The 13,398-nt window shown below is 39.6% G+C and overlaps 2 protein-coding genes across 5 annotated transcripts in view; both read right to left on the reverse strand.

Moving 5' to 3' along the window:
- Positions 1 to 5,556, reverse strand: part of CRYGS (crystallin gamma S) — a 21,231-nt gene extending 15,675 nt beyond the window's left edge. The window contains exon 1 of the mRNA XM_060150249.1: positions 5,416 to 5,556. The gene's annotated coding sequence lies outside the window, so the exon portion shown is untranslated. The remainder of the gene's footprint in view (positions 1 to 5,415) is intronic.
- TBCCD1 (TBCC domain containing 1) overlaps positions 1 to 12,716 on the reverse strand; it is a 17,908-nt gene extending 5,192 nt beyond the window's left edge. Inside the window, exons 1-5 of one of the 4 annotated variants that reach the window (XM_060150245.1) lie at positions 12,643 to 12,716; positions 9,773 to 9,866; positions 5,416 to 5,571; positions 2,091 to 2,457; positions 109 to 295 (exon numbers count right to left, since the gene is read on the reverse strand). In XM_060150245.1, coding sequence (XP_060006228.1) covers positions 109 to 295; positions 2,091 to 2,457; positions 5,416 to 5,571; positions 9,773 to 9,866; positions 12,643 to 12,671 — 833 coding nt within the window. In that variant the 5' untranslated portion in view covers positions 12,672 to 12,716. Of the gene's footprint in view, positions 1 to 108; positions 296 to 2,090; positions 2,458 to 5,415; positions 5,572 to 9,772; positions 10,152 to 12,409; positions 12,603 to 12,642 lie in introns of those variants that run through there. The other 3 variants (XM_060150243.1, XM_060150244.1, XM_060150246.1) reach the window with 3 other exon arrangements.
- Between the last annotated feature and the right edge of the window lie 682 nt (positions 12,717 to 13,398).

Below are 13,398 nucleotides of genomic sequence, written 5' to 3' on the forward strand. Positions count from 1 at the left end.
ATAAGAATACGATGAAAAATATCTGACTACAATATTATTCTGATGGCAAATAAAAGGACAAATCCTGATCCAAAGAAAACGTCACAACATCAAAACACCCTTGCTTACCGTAAGGGAGACAGCAGATATACAAAAGTCTCATTGCAACGATGAATCTTTACATGTGCCCCCACCAGAGTATCTGAGCTCTTGGCCAATGTCTGCTTGTAAACCTGGCTCATCACCACCAGGCGGTGCATCCTAGGGGCCACATGAGTATTACAAGCAATCTTAGCTCTTTTGGTCGTCCCTTCAACTATTTAAGAAAAATATAAATAAATGAGATTGTTTCAAAGAAAAACAATCAACCATACAAGGTTACACATGTCTACATGTCTAAAATTAGACCCGTGTGAGGTTTAAAAAAATGTTAGATTTGGGTGTTGGGTATGCCATATTATTCTCTGTGCTTTTCTGTATATTTGCAATATTTCAAATTTTTTTGTTTTTTAAAAAAAGGTTAAACCTATAATCCATTCAACATTGCCTATAGATCTAAGATTTTTTCATGCCTACCCTTTAACTTAAGTAATGTGCCTAAGGCCACATGGCTAGTAAGTGGCAGAGCTGGCCCAACTCAAATAGTATCTTCTCCAACCAGCCTTAATTTATCATCCCAACTCTTAAATAATCTCTTTAAATTGCCATAATACTAATTCTGAACCCCTCCTAAGTTACTCACCACATCATTCCATGAATTGTATTTGGGTTCACGTCTTTACTCCTAGGATCATTACTAAGTGAGAGCACATCTTCCTCTCGAACGTGGTGCCTTAAACATAAACTCACCCCTCAAGAAATCTGTGCAGGCTGCCCTCCTAACACAGTCCCACCATTACATCATTGCCTTCTCAGACTGTACTTCCCAGAAAACCATCAGGATACCCTTGTAAAGAAAATTGGCCAAATGTGGAAAGGTCACATAGTATGCTGTTCTTCTTTTAAAACAATTCTTATTGTTTCCTTTTATTAGAAAAGTAATATATGGCTACTGTAGAAAAATTTTAAATACTAGTAGTAAAACAAGATAAAAATTATTTGTAATCCTACTATCTAATATGTTTTGGTATAATCCTAAAAGGTCAGATGTCCTTTTTCCTCCAGTGCCTACCTTAACAACGTTTAAAAACTTACTATATTCTTTTACCAACATTAAGAATTATGTAGTATCTCCTGTATATTTGTAGGAGCCTTACATATCTGAGAATCGGAGCTCACGCTAGAGCAATAGCTTGGTTGCATGTATAATACTTGGGTCACTGTAGATGTTGCTCAACCATTTTCTGGTTTTCAGAATTATAAACATTTGATATGAAACTGATTTTTTTTGTTTACATTTGCACGGAAACTATTTTTTCTTTACCTTTGAAACTCAGAGATTGTGGAAGTATATTCTAGTTTTTTCCCATTAATTTTGCTTGGCCTTAGTACAGATACCTACTTCTCTTTAAACTTCTATCTGGGCCCCTCTTCTCTTAAAACTTATATCTGGGCCTGAAGAAGTCATACAGTACCTGAACCTATCCCTCTAGCCATCCCTGGACTATCAGGAATAGATACATTTGCAACCAAAGCGTAATTCTCTCTACTATGAATTTAAATTTCCAATTTAGAAATAGCTAGTCTGCTTGTGTCTGTGTAGCTAAAAAAGAATCTCATCTTTACACCAATTCTATGAGGTTGTAACTATGGAATGGACAATTTCTGGTAGGGTGCCTAGAAAATAGGAAAGCTTCAAGTAAATGAGCATATGAGAGTGACAGGAGGAAAAGAGTCCGAAAAGAGAAGAGCAGAGCAAAGAAAAGGACCAACCGAAGCTGGAGTTTCTACTAACAGCAACCAAAACAACCTGGCCTAATGAATCAACTCTCTCAAACTGTTGCAGCCTTGAGAAAAAGTCATATACAAAAGAGACGTTCCCTTTTTCTGTTTTATAGTAGCAATATTTTTTAGGTCTTCCACAAAAGACATGTGATCATTAATACACCAGAAAACACTAGGTTCCTTAACCTGTCATTCAATTTAATATAGATTAAAATATTAATAAATACCTTGGTGAGCCCAAGCCAATTTCTTCCCAGACTTGAGGCAAGCAGATACACCAAATGGATTCCCAGTTAAAGAGGCTCTCAACCAGGCTTCCAGCTTGTAGAAAGAAAAGGCCTTAGAGGTCTTTGAGAAGCCACTTTCTGCATGTAGTGGTTGCCACAGTGCAAGTTCATAAAGTGGATATATCTTCCTGGCTCCACTCACTGTACCTTCAATAAGAAAGCTGAGTGCTACAACAGCTTCTCGAGAGACTAGACTACTATGGGTTGAATGAAATGATGCAGTGAGTTGTTCTGGATCTACAAGCAGTTCAAGGAGATCTGACAGATGATCACAGACAAAAGCTTGGTGACTGTAATCATTCCAGTTCTAAAAAATATCAAAAGAAAGCACTTTTAACAGATCAATGAGATTGAAACTCATTGTTTCAACAGAACAGTAAGACCTGAGACTTATATTTTAATTATTTTGTATTTATACTTTGCCTCATCCTCCCAAAAGCATTTAAAGTGGCTATATAAACCTTATAAAGATTTTCTGTGCACGTAATAGGTATAAACAGATTCTCTCTCTACCTTAGATAATTCAAAAGTAATACTAGTAGCTAACCCTCAGTGTGTGCCAAGCACTGTTATACAAACTTTAACATATTTATAACTAGCAACAGTCTTAGGATAGATGCTATTACCGTGCCCATTCTACAGATGAAGAAATGGAGATACAAAAAGGTTCAGAAACTTGCCCAAGGTCACACAGCTAGTATTAACTATTCTAAAAGTTTCAGATCAAACATAAAAATAACCGCCTCAGACATTCATTTCATGAAGCACTAGGTTTTTTTTAAAATTTACCTTCTCAAATTACAGAAGGAATTTCAAAATCTAATGAAACAAGGCAACTGATCTTACAGTAACCAGATTTAAGAGAAGTTATAACCTTGGGGGCTTCCCTGGTGGCGCAGTGGTTAAGAATCCACCTGCCAATGCAGGGGACACGGGTTCGAGCCCTGGTCCGGGAAGATCCCACATGCCGCGGAGCAACTACTGAGCCTGCACTCTAGAGCCCGTGAGCCACAATTACTGAGCCTGCGTGCTGCAACTACTGAAGCCTGTGTGCCTAGAGCCTGTGCTCTGCAACAAGAGAAGCCACCACAATGAGAAGCCTGCGCACAGCAGTGAAAAGTAGCCCCGCTCGCTGCAACTAGAGAAAGCCCACGTGCAGCAACGAGACCCAACGCAGCCAAAAATAAATATAAATAAAATAAATAAATTAAAAAAAGAAAAGAGAAGTTATAACCTTGGGAATAAGCTTTGAGTTGGCAGACGTACCAATAACTTGGCTTATTCATTTGACAGATATGTGATATGAGCAGTGTTAAGTGATGAATTATGCAAACTAAATAAGACATAGTTCCTGTCCTCAAGGAATTCAGCAACTATGTAGTGAAATGACAATATAAACAAATAACTATAACACAGTGGGATGAGACCTATAGCAGAGATCTGTAAGATGTTCTATGAGCATGAGAAGAACAAAGAACTTCATTTGGGGAAAACAACTCTTAGTGGAGCACTGTTTGAATAGATTCTTGATTGACGCTGGTAGTTATGCAAACAGAGCAGGGAAAAAAGCATTCTAGGCCTAGGGAACAGCAACCAAAGGCCCATAGGAGTAAAATCACCTGCTGTGTTCAGAGAGACGGAAGTTCTGGGTGGCGTGTAAGGAGCATGCTGGGAAGTGGCAGGTAAAGGTAAAATGGTAGGCAGGGACCAGTCACAAAAGGCTCTGTATGAAATACTAAGATATCTGGACTTTATTTTGTGTGCCAGAGACAAAATAAACCATTTTGTAAATAGCTATACCATTTTTCTTTTTAATAAACTCTCATTTGGACGCCAAAGAACATTTCAAAGCAGAGCTGTCCACAGCCTCACCTGCTCTTCCTCCCTCTTGCTGCATCTCCCTCCCCCACGGTAAGTAGGCCTAAGAAGGCTCCAAACAGTACAAGATGAAAACAACAATGACAATGAGAATTCACTGATGGAGTTCTGACAGGAGATGGATACAAAGGATCTGTATTTTACAAAGTCCAGTGTAGTAGGTGGGCTATAGATTGAAAGCAGGGTGACCAAGTAGGATCTAATTATAGAAATCAAAGCAAAAAAAAATGACATTAGGGCCTATACAGAGGAAGAAAAAGGATAAATTTTATTTTGGCTGCACCTCGAGGCTTGCAGGATCTTAGTTCCCTGACCAGGGATCGAACCCAGGCCCCCGGCAGTGAGAGCACCGAGTTCTAACCACTGGACTGCCAGGGAATTCCCAAAAAAAGGACAAAATTTTAAAGAGTTATTTTGAATGCAGAATCAGTAAGACTTGACAACTAACTAGGTATGGGTGGTGATAGAGAAAGCAAGGGTGGCTGGTGGTAACTTTCACTGAAATGGGGAATACAAGATAATTCAAGTGAAGGGAGATTCTACTGTAGGGACATACAATCATCTCCCAAACTGAAGTACAGGGAAACCTCATCAGAACTGGAACTGGAAAGCCATCTTGAACCTGGTTCTCTCTCAGGTCTCTCTGCATGTCTGTTCCATTCTCTTCTTTATCTCAGAGTTGCTAATCCCTCATAACTCCAGGTCACTCACGGATGTGGTAGCTATTCTGGTCCCAATGCCACATGAGCTACCAGCAAATACCTATCACCAACTGGGTAATTTCTTCATTCCTGGGGTACTGATTGGGCCAGATCATCATTTCAAATCAGACCAAATTCAAATACATACCTAGGAATGGGTTATTCTAGTCAAGTGTCCATCCCTGGTCCAATCAGTTGCTGGGAGAGATCATGCTATAGCACAAACTAAAGTCACCATATACTGGTGCTTACGATGCAACAAGTCTCATGCTATGTATTCCTGAATTCTCACAGCCATTCAGAAATAGGCATTATCATCTCCATTTAGAGAAAAGAAGCCAAGCTAGAGAAGTTAACTGAGTTGCCTACAATCATGCGAAATCAAATTCATTAACATTTGCAAAAATGGGAATGCTAGTAAGAGTAGAGTGAACGATTTGCCTGAAAATTTATCTAAGTGATTTTTGTGTCGTTGCAGGAACTGAAATCACTTCTCTATCTTGATTAAGATTGCACATATTGATTTCGTTTTATAATTAGGAAAAGAAAGAAAAAACAAAAAAAAACAAATCAAGCCAACAAATCTCTGGCTTATATAAGCAATTCAAAGTAATTTTTAATGAAGGCAAACTGTCTCCCTCACAAATTGTCCCTTTCAGAGAAAGAGATCATAATTTAAACAGTACCTTATTATGACAACTGGATTTTTCAGTCAGGTCAGGAGACTGAGATCTGTGTCTGGGACTAGGCCACTCTTCTCCAATCAAAGATGTCCTCAGGGAGACCTTGTTTAACTGTTGTATATATAAGAAGAGCAGAAACTGTAGGGTGTCCACTGAAAGCTGTCCAAGAAGAAAATAAATGATGAACATATGTCTTAAAACAACATCAACCACTATTAGATATAGTAACTAAGTAGATATAGTAAAAGAAATTCACAACAGTGTGCTGATCCTAAGAAGACAAATGTGGAAACATTGCTAGCGTTGGATATGTATGTCTCTGATACCCAGATGTAGGAGTTTCTAAAACTAATTAAACTGGAGTCACTTACTTTCTCAGAAAGCTATGTAGCATCTATGGCCATAGTCATTCTCTCCCAAAACTGATGAAGTGGAAAGGATGAAGTACATACTTTTTAAAAGTATATTATTTCAGAAGTTTACAATTACAATTAAAAAAAACCTTAGTAATCTGAATAAACAAATAGATGAAAGAAAGGAAGAAGGAAATTTAATCAAGACACAGAGGTTAGTTTAACCTGATCACAGACTTATCAAGAAAGTTCAGGATATCAGTGCAACACCTGAAACTGTACGCAATTTTTTGGTGTATATGCATTTTGTGGGGAGTAGGCCTCAGGTTCTCATCAAATTCTTAAAAAGGGTGTTTGACTTAAAAAAAAATACTACTGGTCTGACAGATGTTACGTCATTTCTTATTTGAAGAAGGGTGTGGTTTGAAGCTCAGGATTTGAAGCTCATGATTATCCTCATATACCCATTCCCATACACATACAAGAGAGGCAAAAAAGTGAAGTAATACATCTGGGTCTACAGCTATATTCACCTGACTCTCAACATGGCTAAAAATCAGTATGCCTAGAGAACTTAAAAATATGATTCTCAGGATCACCTAAACCTACCAATTCAATCAGCTGTCAATGTGGAACCTCATGAATCTATATATTTTTAAAAATTTTACTTGCTTAATTAAACTTTTTGAGGTAACTGCAGTTTCACATGCAGCTGCAAGAACAGAGAGATCCCATGTACTTTTTATCCAGTTTCCCATCTTGCAAAACTATCATACAACAGCACAGCCAGGGTATTGACACGGATGCAGTCAGGGTACAGAACACTTCCATCCACGCAAGGTTCCTTCATGTTGCCCTTTTATGTATAGCCTTTTATTCACGTGGCAATCCAACACAGGGCATCTGGTTGGATGAGTCTCTAGGCTGCTGTCATCTAAGCAATGACTCAGGGATCTAGGCATTTTCTGTCTTTTGAAGCCACTATTATACTAGTGGCTCCACTTCCCACCCTACCTCACCCCTTCTTTAGCCCCTAACCACTTATCTGTTCTCTATCTCCATAATTTTGTCATTTCAAGAATGTTACATAAATGGAATCATATAGTATGTCACCTCTTGGGATTGACTTTTTTCACTCAATGTAATTCCCTGATTTTATACACACTTCCATTTAACAATTATTTGTTATATTATCATTATTCCTTCATATACCTGCCTCTCCATGAGACTATAAGATCTTTCTCTTTTTCATTTTTATATTCCTAGTAACTAGCATAGAAACTAGTACATAGTAAGCACTCAAAAAAATTGGAGCTTCTTGAAGGTTTTATTCATATCTGTATCCACAGCACCCACTACTGTACCTAGCACATAGTAGGCACTCAATAAATGTTTAATTAATGAAAACTATAATGCCCTTCTCCTCCTGGTTGCTTGCAAAACTTTTTTTTCAATCTCCAAACCCTTGTTTAGATATTATACCATGTGGTAGAGACTGGCTAGATGCTAACTAAATGCCTTTCCTTCCTGATCACACAATTAGATGGCATTTCCCAGCCTCCTTTGAAGTTGCATATGGCATAACTGGGTTAGTCAATGGAATGTGGGTGGGTTTACATATACTGCTTTTAAGCCTCCCAAAAACTTTCCCAAAGAAATGGAAGTGAAGGACTCAGGCCCTAGTGGGAATGGCTGTGGCAAACTGTATTTTATTTGCAATTGTTCACTTCCTCATCCTCCAAGAGGCTTACACGGCCCTTCCCATGGCCATGGGATTTCCGTGCCTCCTGTGAGGTAGTTTACTTCCCATCTTATTAATTTCAGGCATGGACATGTGACAAAGCTTTTGGCCAATGGAACAAAAGTAGTTGTAGTTTATGTCACATCTGAGCAAAAGTTTTAAGAGGCATCAGGACTTTTCTCCTGCTCTGTTGCTCTTCCCTTCTATCCCAAGAATAGTCATGACCTACTTAGAAGCTGTTTCTTCAGCCTGAGTCTCCAAATGGGCAGACACATAGAGCCACAGCCTGGAAAAGAGCCATAGCTAAGGTGCAGCCTAAATGTAAAATAAGCAAGAAATAAACCTTAGTTACTGTAAGCCACTGAAATTTCATTTTTGTTTGTTTTTAACCTAGTATAATAGTGGCTCCAAAAGACAGAAGATGCCTAGATCCCTCAGTCATTGCTTAGATGACAGCAGCCTAGAGACTCATCCAACCAGATGCCCTATATTGGACTGCCACATGAATAAGAAATAAACTGTTATTGCACCAAGCCACTAAAATGCTGGGATCACCTGTTACTGTAATAGCCTACCCTGAATAATATACTTTCTCTGTGAAGTCTTTCCTCATCACCAGAATTAATCATTGTCTTCTCTATTCTATTTCTGTACTTTATGCATACTTTTATTGCACATTCCATACTATTAAATAGCACTCTTTAAACTAAAGTATAGTTGATTTACAATATTGTGTTAGCTTCAGGTGTACAACAAAGTGATTTGGTTATACATATATACATATGTTATATATTTATATTCTTTTTTTTGATTCTTTTCCATTATAGTGTATTACAAGATACTGAATATAGTTCCCTGTGCTATACAGCAGACCCTTGCTGCTTATCTATTTTATATATGGTAGTTTGCATCTGTTAACCCCATACTCCTAAATTATCACCCCCCCTCTTCCTCTTTGGTAACCACAAGTTTGTTTTCTATGTCTGTGAGTCTGTTTCAGTTTTGTAAATAAGTTCATTTGTACTATTTTTTAGATCCACGCATAAGTGATATCATATAATATTTGTCTTTCTCTGTCTTACTTCACTTAGTATGATAACCTCTAGGTCCATCCGTGTTGCTGCAAATGGCATTATTTCATTCTTTTTTATGGCTGAGTAATATTCCATTACACACACACACACACACACACACACACACACACACACACACACACACACATATATCAAAATATATCACATCTTCTTTATCCATTCATCTATTAATGGACACTCAGGTTGCTTCCATGCCTTGGTTATTGTAAACATGCTGCTGTGAACATTGGGGTGCATGCATCTTTTCAAATTAGAATTTTCTTTGGATATATGCCCAGGAGTAGGATTGCAGGATCATATGGTAGCTTATTTTTAGTTTTTTGAGGAACCTCCATACTGTTTTCCATAGTGGCTGCACCAATTTATATTCCCACCAGCAGTGTAGGAGGGTAACCTTTTCTCTACACCCTCTCCAGCATTTATTATTTGTAGACTTTTTGATGATAGCCATTCTGAACAGTGTGAGGTAATACCTCAATGTGGGTTTCTTTTTTATTGGAGCATAGTTGATTTACACTGTTGTGTTAGTTTCTGCTGTACAACAGAGTGAATCAGTTATACATATACATATACCCACTCTTTTTTAGATTCTTTTCCCATATAGGTCATTACAGAGTACTGAGTAGAGTTCAGTGTGGTTTTGATTTGCACTTCTCTAATAATTAGTGATGTTGAGCATCTTTTCATGTGCCTGTTAGCCACCTGTATGTCTCCTTTGGAGAAATGTCTATTAAATAGCACTTTTTTACACACCAGCTTCACCTACTAGTCTATGAGCTCCATGAGGTCAGAGCTGCTGTTCTAATCATCTTTGAATCTCAGCATATAGCAGACGCTCACTTAAAAAGAGTCAGGTGCTCGGACCGTAACATGTCAGCAGTTCATAAGCACTCATGTACCTCGGTAGTTTTAATGTCAATGAAAATATTTCTCTCTTCCAATTACAGGGTTTCTATAACATTACTGCTTTAAAAATAAGTGAATAAGGATTGCTAAGTAAGGACTAACTCACTAAATATTGCCAAACTGGAACTGCTAAAACTTAAATGGTGCTTTGGCATCACATGGTCATTAAAACCTTAAACTGCACACTGTACAGCTAGTACAAAAATTTTAAATAGTTTATTTCCCAAAGTAATTAAACACACATACATGTACACATAAATCCATACCTGATTTCTTTGCTTTTCAACTTCATCCTCAGACATGCAGTTGGACAGAATCTCAGACCATTCCAGGCGCTCCTTCGGTGTCTTCACTGCAAGACTATCAAATATTTCAAAGTAAAGCCAGGCCAGATCCTTAGCCAACTGCAGCTTTCCGCATGCAATGTGCCTCCATGTAGACCAGGACAGGCGTGGGTAACCTCCCTCTGTGGCCCGGGTTCGCACATAGGTGGATATCTTCCTGAGATAGTGAAGACTGAACTTGGATGGAGGGGGGACCTGCAAGGCGCCCACTATAAAGGGTTCTGCTTTCACCCAGAGGAGAACTCCGGACTCATCCATATTATCTCTAAGGACATCTGTGTGAAAAGGCTTCTTTGCATACCTAGGAAACAAAGTTTCTTCACAAGCTAATTTGAAATAAAACGCATTTACACAGTTTCTTGTAAGGTGACCCCTCCCTTAACTGTTTTTAAATGTACTATGTCAATTTAAAAAGTGGATCTAGTTCATCAAACAAAAGCAGAATAGATTTTTGGTCAGATCTCATTATAATCTATTTAAGCAAGAAAAATATTGTAATAAAACTATCTCACTTGAGTTGTTCAAAGTGGTTGTTCAAGGAAGTGTGTAAATGCATGAGGTATGAGATAGACGCCTGCTTAGGACGAAGAAAAGAAATGGGAAAGAGCCATCCTATCACCAGAAATCTTGCTCTATCCTGAGGGGAAACACTAGTCAAAATAAGGGGAATAAAATTTCAAAGTCCAATCACTTACACATAGAGGATGCCTGATTAAAGATCTGGACGTGTTAGCTGACCATATGAACTCAATATGAAGCACTAGCACAGGGTGGCAGACAAAAATGCTCAGGTAGGGCTTCCCTGGTGGCGCAGTGGTTGAGAGTCCGCCTGCCAATGCAGGGGACACGGGTCCGTGCCCCGGTCCGGGAAGATCCCACAAGCCGCGGAGAGGCTGGGCCCATGAGCCATGGCCGCTGAGCCTGCGTGTCCGGAGCCTGTGCTCCGCAACGGGAGAGACCACAGCAGTGAGAGGCCCGTGTACCGCAAAAAAAAAAAAAAAAAAGAAAGAAAAAGAATGCTCAGGTAAACGTAGGCTGCAAAAATAGATCAAGGAAAGTCAAAGCATCTTTAGTCTCTATAACAGTGAACCTGCTCTGGCATATTCTACTGTCCTTAGTTCAGATGCAATATTTTTAGATTTTGTTTGTTATAACAACAATACATGATTTTTAGGAAATATTTGTTAAATATCTAAAAATAGAAGGGGAGGAAATCATCCACAGTCCCACCACCAAAGGGAAACTAGTTAATATTTTACTGTACTTCCTTGTTTTTTTTTCTACACAGGTTAGATATTAGTTTTTGAATTGTCATAGTTGTGATAATACTATATAGTCTGTATTATTTTATAATACAATTCTGTCTTATTTTAAAAGCTTAATAGCACTCTAAATAAATGTACCCCAGTTTATTCAACTGTTCTATTTTCAGACATTTCGTAGGTTTAAACTTTTTCACAAAAACAAGATAGGCAAACTATTTATCATTGTTGAAGCTAGATGATGAATACATGGGGGTTCACTTACCTATTCTACTTTTGTGTATGTTAAAATTTTCCACTAAAAAATGTTTAAATGTTTTCACTTTTATAAATAATGCTATAATTACCATCTTTCTGCATATTTTCTGCATTATGATTAATTCCCAGAGAAAATTTTCAGATGTGCATTTGTGAAATGAAGTAACTGAGATTTCTGAAGCTCCTGACATATATTACCATTGCTTTCCAAAATGATTATATCAAATTGTTCCATCAATTTGATTATATCAAAATGTTTCATTGCTATTATTATGTTTTGCATTTGACTTTAAGAAAATTGTGCTTCTTTTGGGAATTCTCTGTTCAAAAAGTAATTGACATCAATTGAGTGCTTACTATGTGCCAGGTAGCATTCTAAGTATTTCATGTTCTTCACCTTTCATCCGCACAACCACCTGGAGATACATATGATTATCCCCATTTTCAGATGAGAAAATTGAGGCTTAGAAAAGTTAAGGGACTTACCCAAAGTCACATACTTGAGTTGGCAGAGCCCTGGATTAGAATTCAAGTCTGTCTGACTTGAGAACTGTGTTACTTACAAATGTATTTTAGGAACCCAGTTTTGGGAGACTCTGGAAAATAGGAATAAATCCAGAAGAGAATGACCAGAATGACTGGCCTTAAATGGAAGGCCACCTAAGGACCAGGTGTAAGATCATGGAAGCATAAACCCAAAAGAAGGGTGTGAGAGGGTAGATGGCAGCTGTCTTCCAAATTGGGAATGGCTTAACGTCCCTCTGAGTAACACCAGACGATGAAAGTTCTGTGAGGAAGATCTTAGTCCGCTCCAAAATGAAAATAGGCTGCTCTGTGAGGTACTGACCCCTGTCCCTGAAGTTAGCAATCAAAAGCCAGAACCTGGGGATGAACCCTCTATTCTAACCACGAAACTAGAGAGGGCTAAATTCGTAAACATAAACTGGGGCTCCTTCCCTCTTCAAGAGCTCCCCTGGGATGCGCTGGGATCCGGCTTATTCAGGCAGGGAGATCGGCGTGAGGCCCAAGGCGGTCCTACCGAGGCTTCGCCGCCACCTCGTCCGCTCTCTGGGGTAGGACGCGGTCCAGGATGCGGCTCTGAGTGGGCCGTCCGAGCGCCCCCCAATCTCACTTCAGGAACCGAGAAGCCCCAGCTGACAGAGTCCGTAGAGGACCCAAGACCTGGCGAGCGCGAAGGCGGCCTCCCCAGCCCGAGCCCGAGGCGTGATGGGCTCCTCCCTCCTTCCCTGGCACCGGCCCGCGCGCGGTTACCTGCGAAGGTAGGGGCCAACTGGCCGCATCTCCCAGCGCGCAGCCGCGCCTCGCCCGCCAGACCGGCCAGCGCCCGCCGCCCACCCACTGCGCAAGCGCGAGGCCTCGCACCACCGAGAGCTGGACGAAATCGTTGCTAGAGCGGCCCGGTACTTCTTCCGCGATTTGGGAAACAGGTGGCTGAGGCTGAGAGTCCTTGATGCCGGAACGTGGAGCCGGATCCGGCCGCTTTGTGGTGTCGCGCCTTTCTACTCAGGGTATTAGGAAGTTTTCCATTGCTCCACAGAGCTGTGGTCAGCCACTAGCTGCTGGTAAGGTCAGCACGCTTTGATCAGTAACAATAATGATAATGACAGTTTACATTTATAGAATGCTTACTGTGGGCTGGGCACCGATTAAAGCACCTTTACGTATCTTATCTCAGTCTTCCTAAGAGCCCTCTAAGTTAAGTACGTTTGTTTTACTGATGAGGGCTTAAAGAGGTGAAAGTAACACAGAGACCGAGCTAAGACACAAACCCCAGGATGTCTGAAGCGAGAGCCACCAGGGTTAGCTCCTTAACTGTTAGCTTTTCCTACATGTTACCGCCTTCAGGAAGCTTTTTTGGATTTCACCCATCATAGGAACATAACTCCTTCCTCTAAAACTCCATATTATGATTTTTGGTCATTTCCTGCTTTTTTTAAAATTTATTTTTTATACAGCAGGTTCTTATTAGTCATCAGTTTTGTACACATCAGTGTATACATGTCAATT

This window comes from Lagenorhynchus albirostris, chromosome 5 (genome assembly GCF_949774975.1).
Source record: "Lagenorhynchus albirostris chromosome 5, mLagAlb1.1, whole genome shotgun sequence".
Lineage (NCBI taxonomy): Eukaryota > Metazoa > Chordata > Mammalia > Artiodactyla > Delphinidae > Lagenorhynchus > Lagenorhynchus albirostris.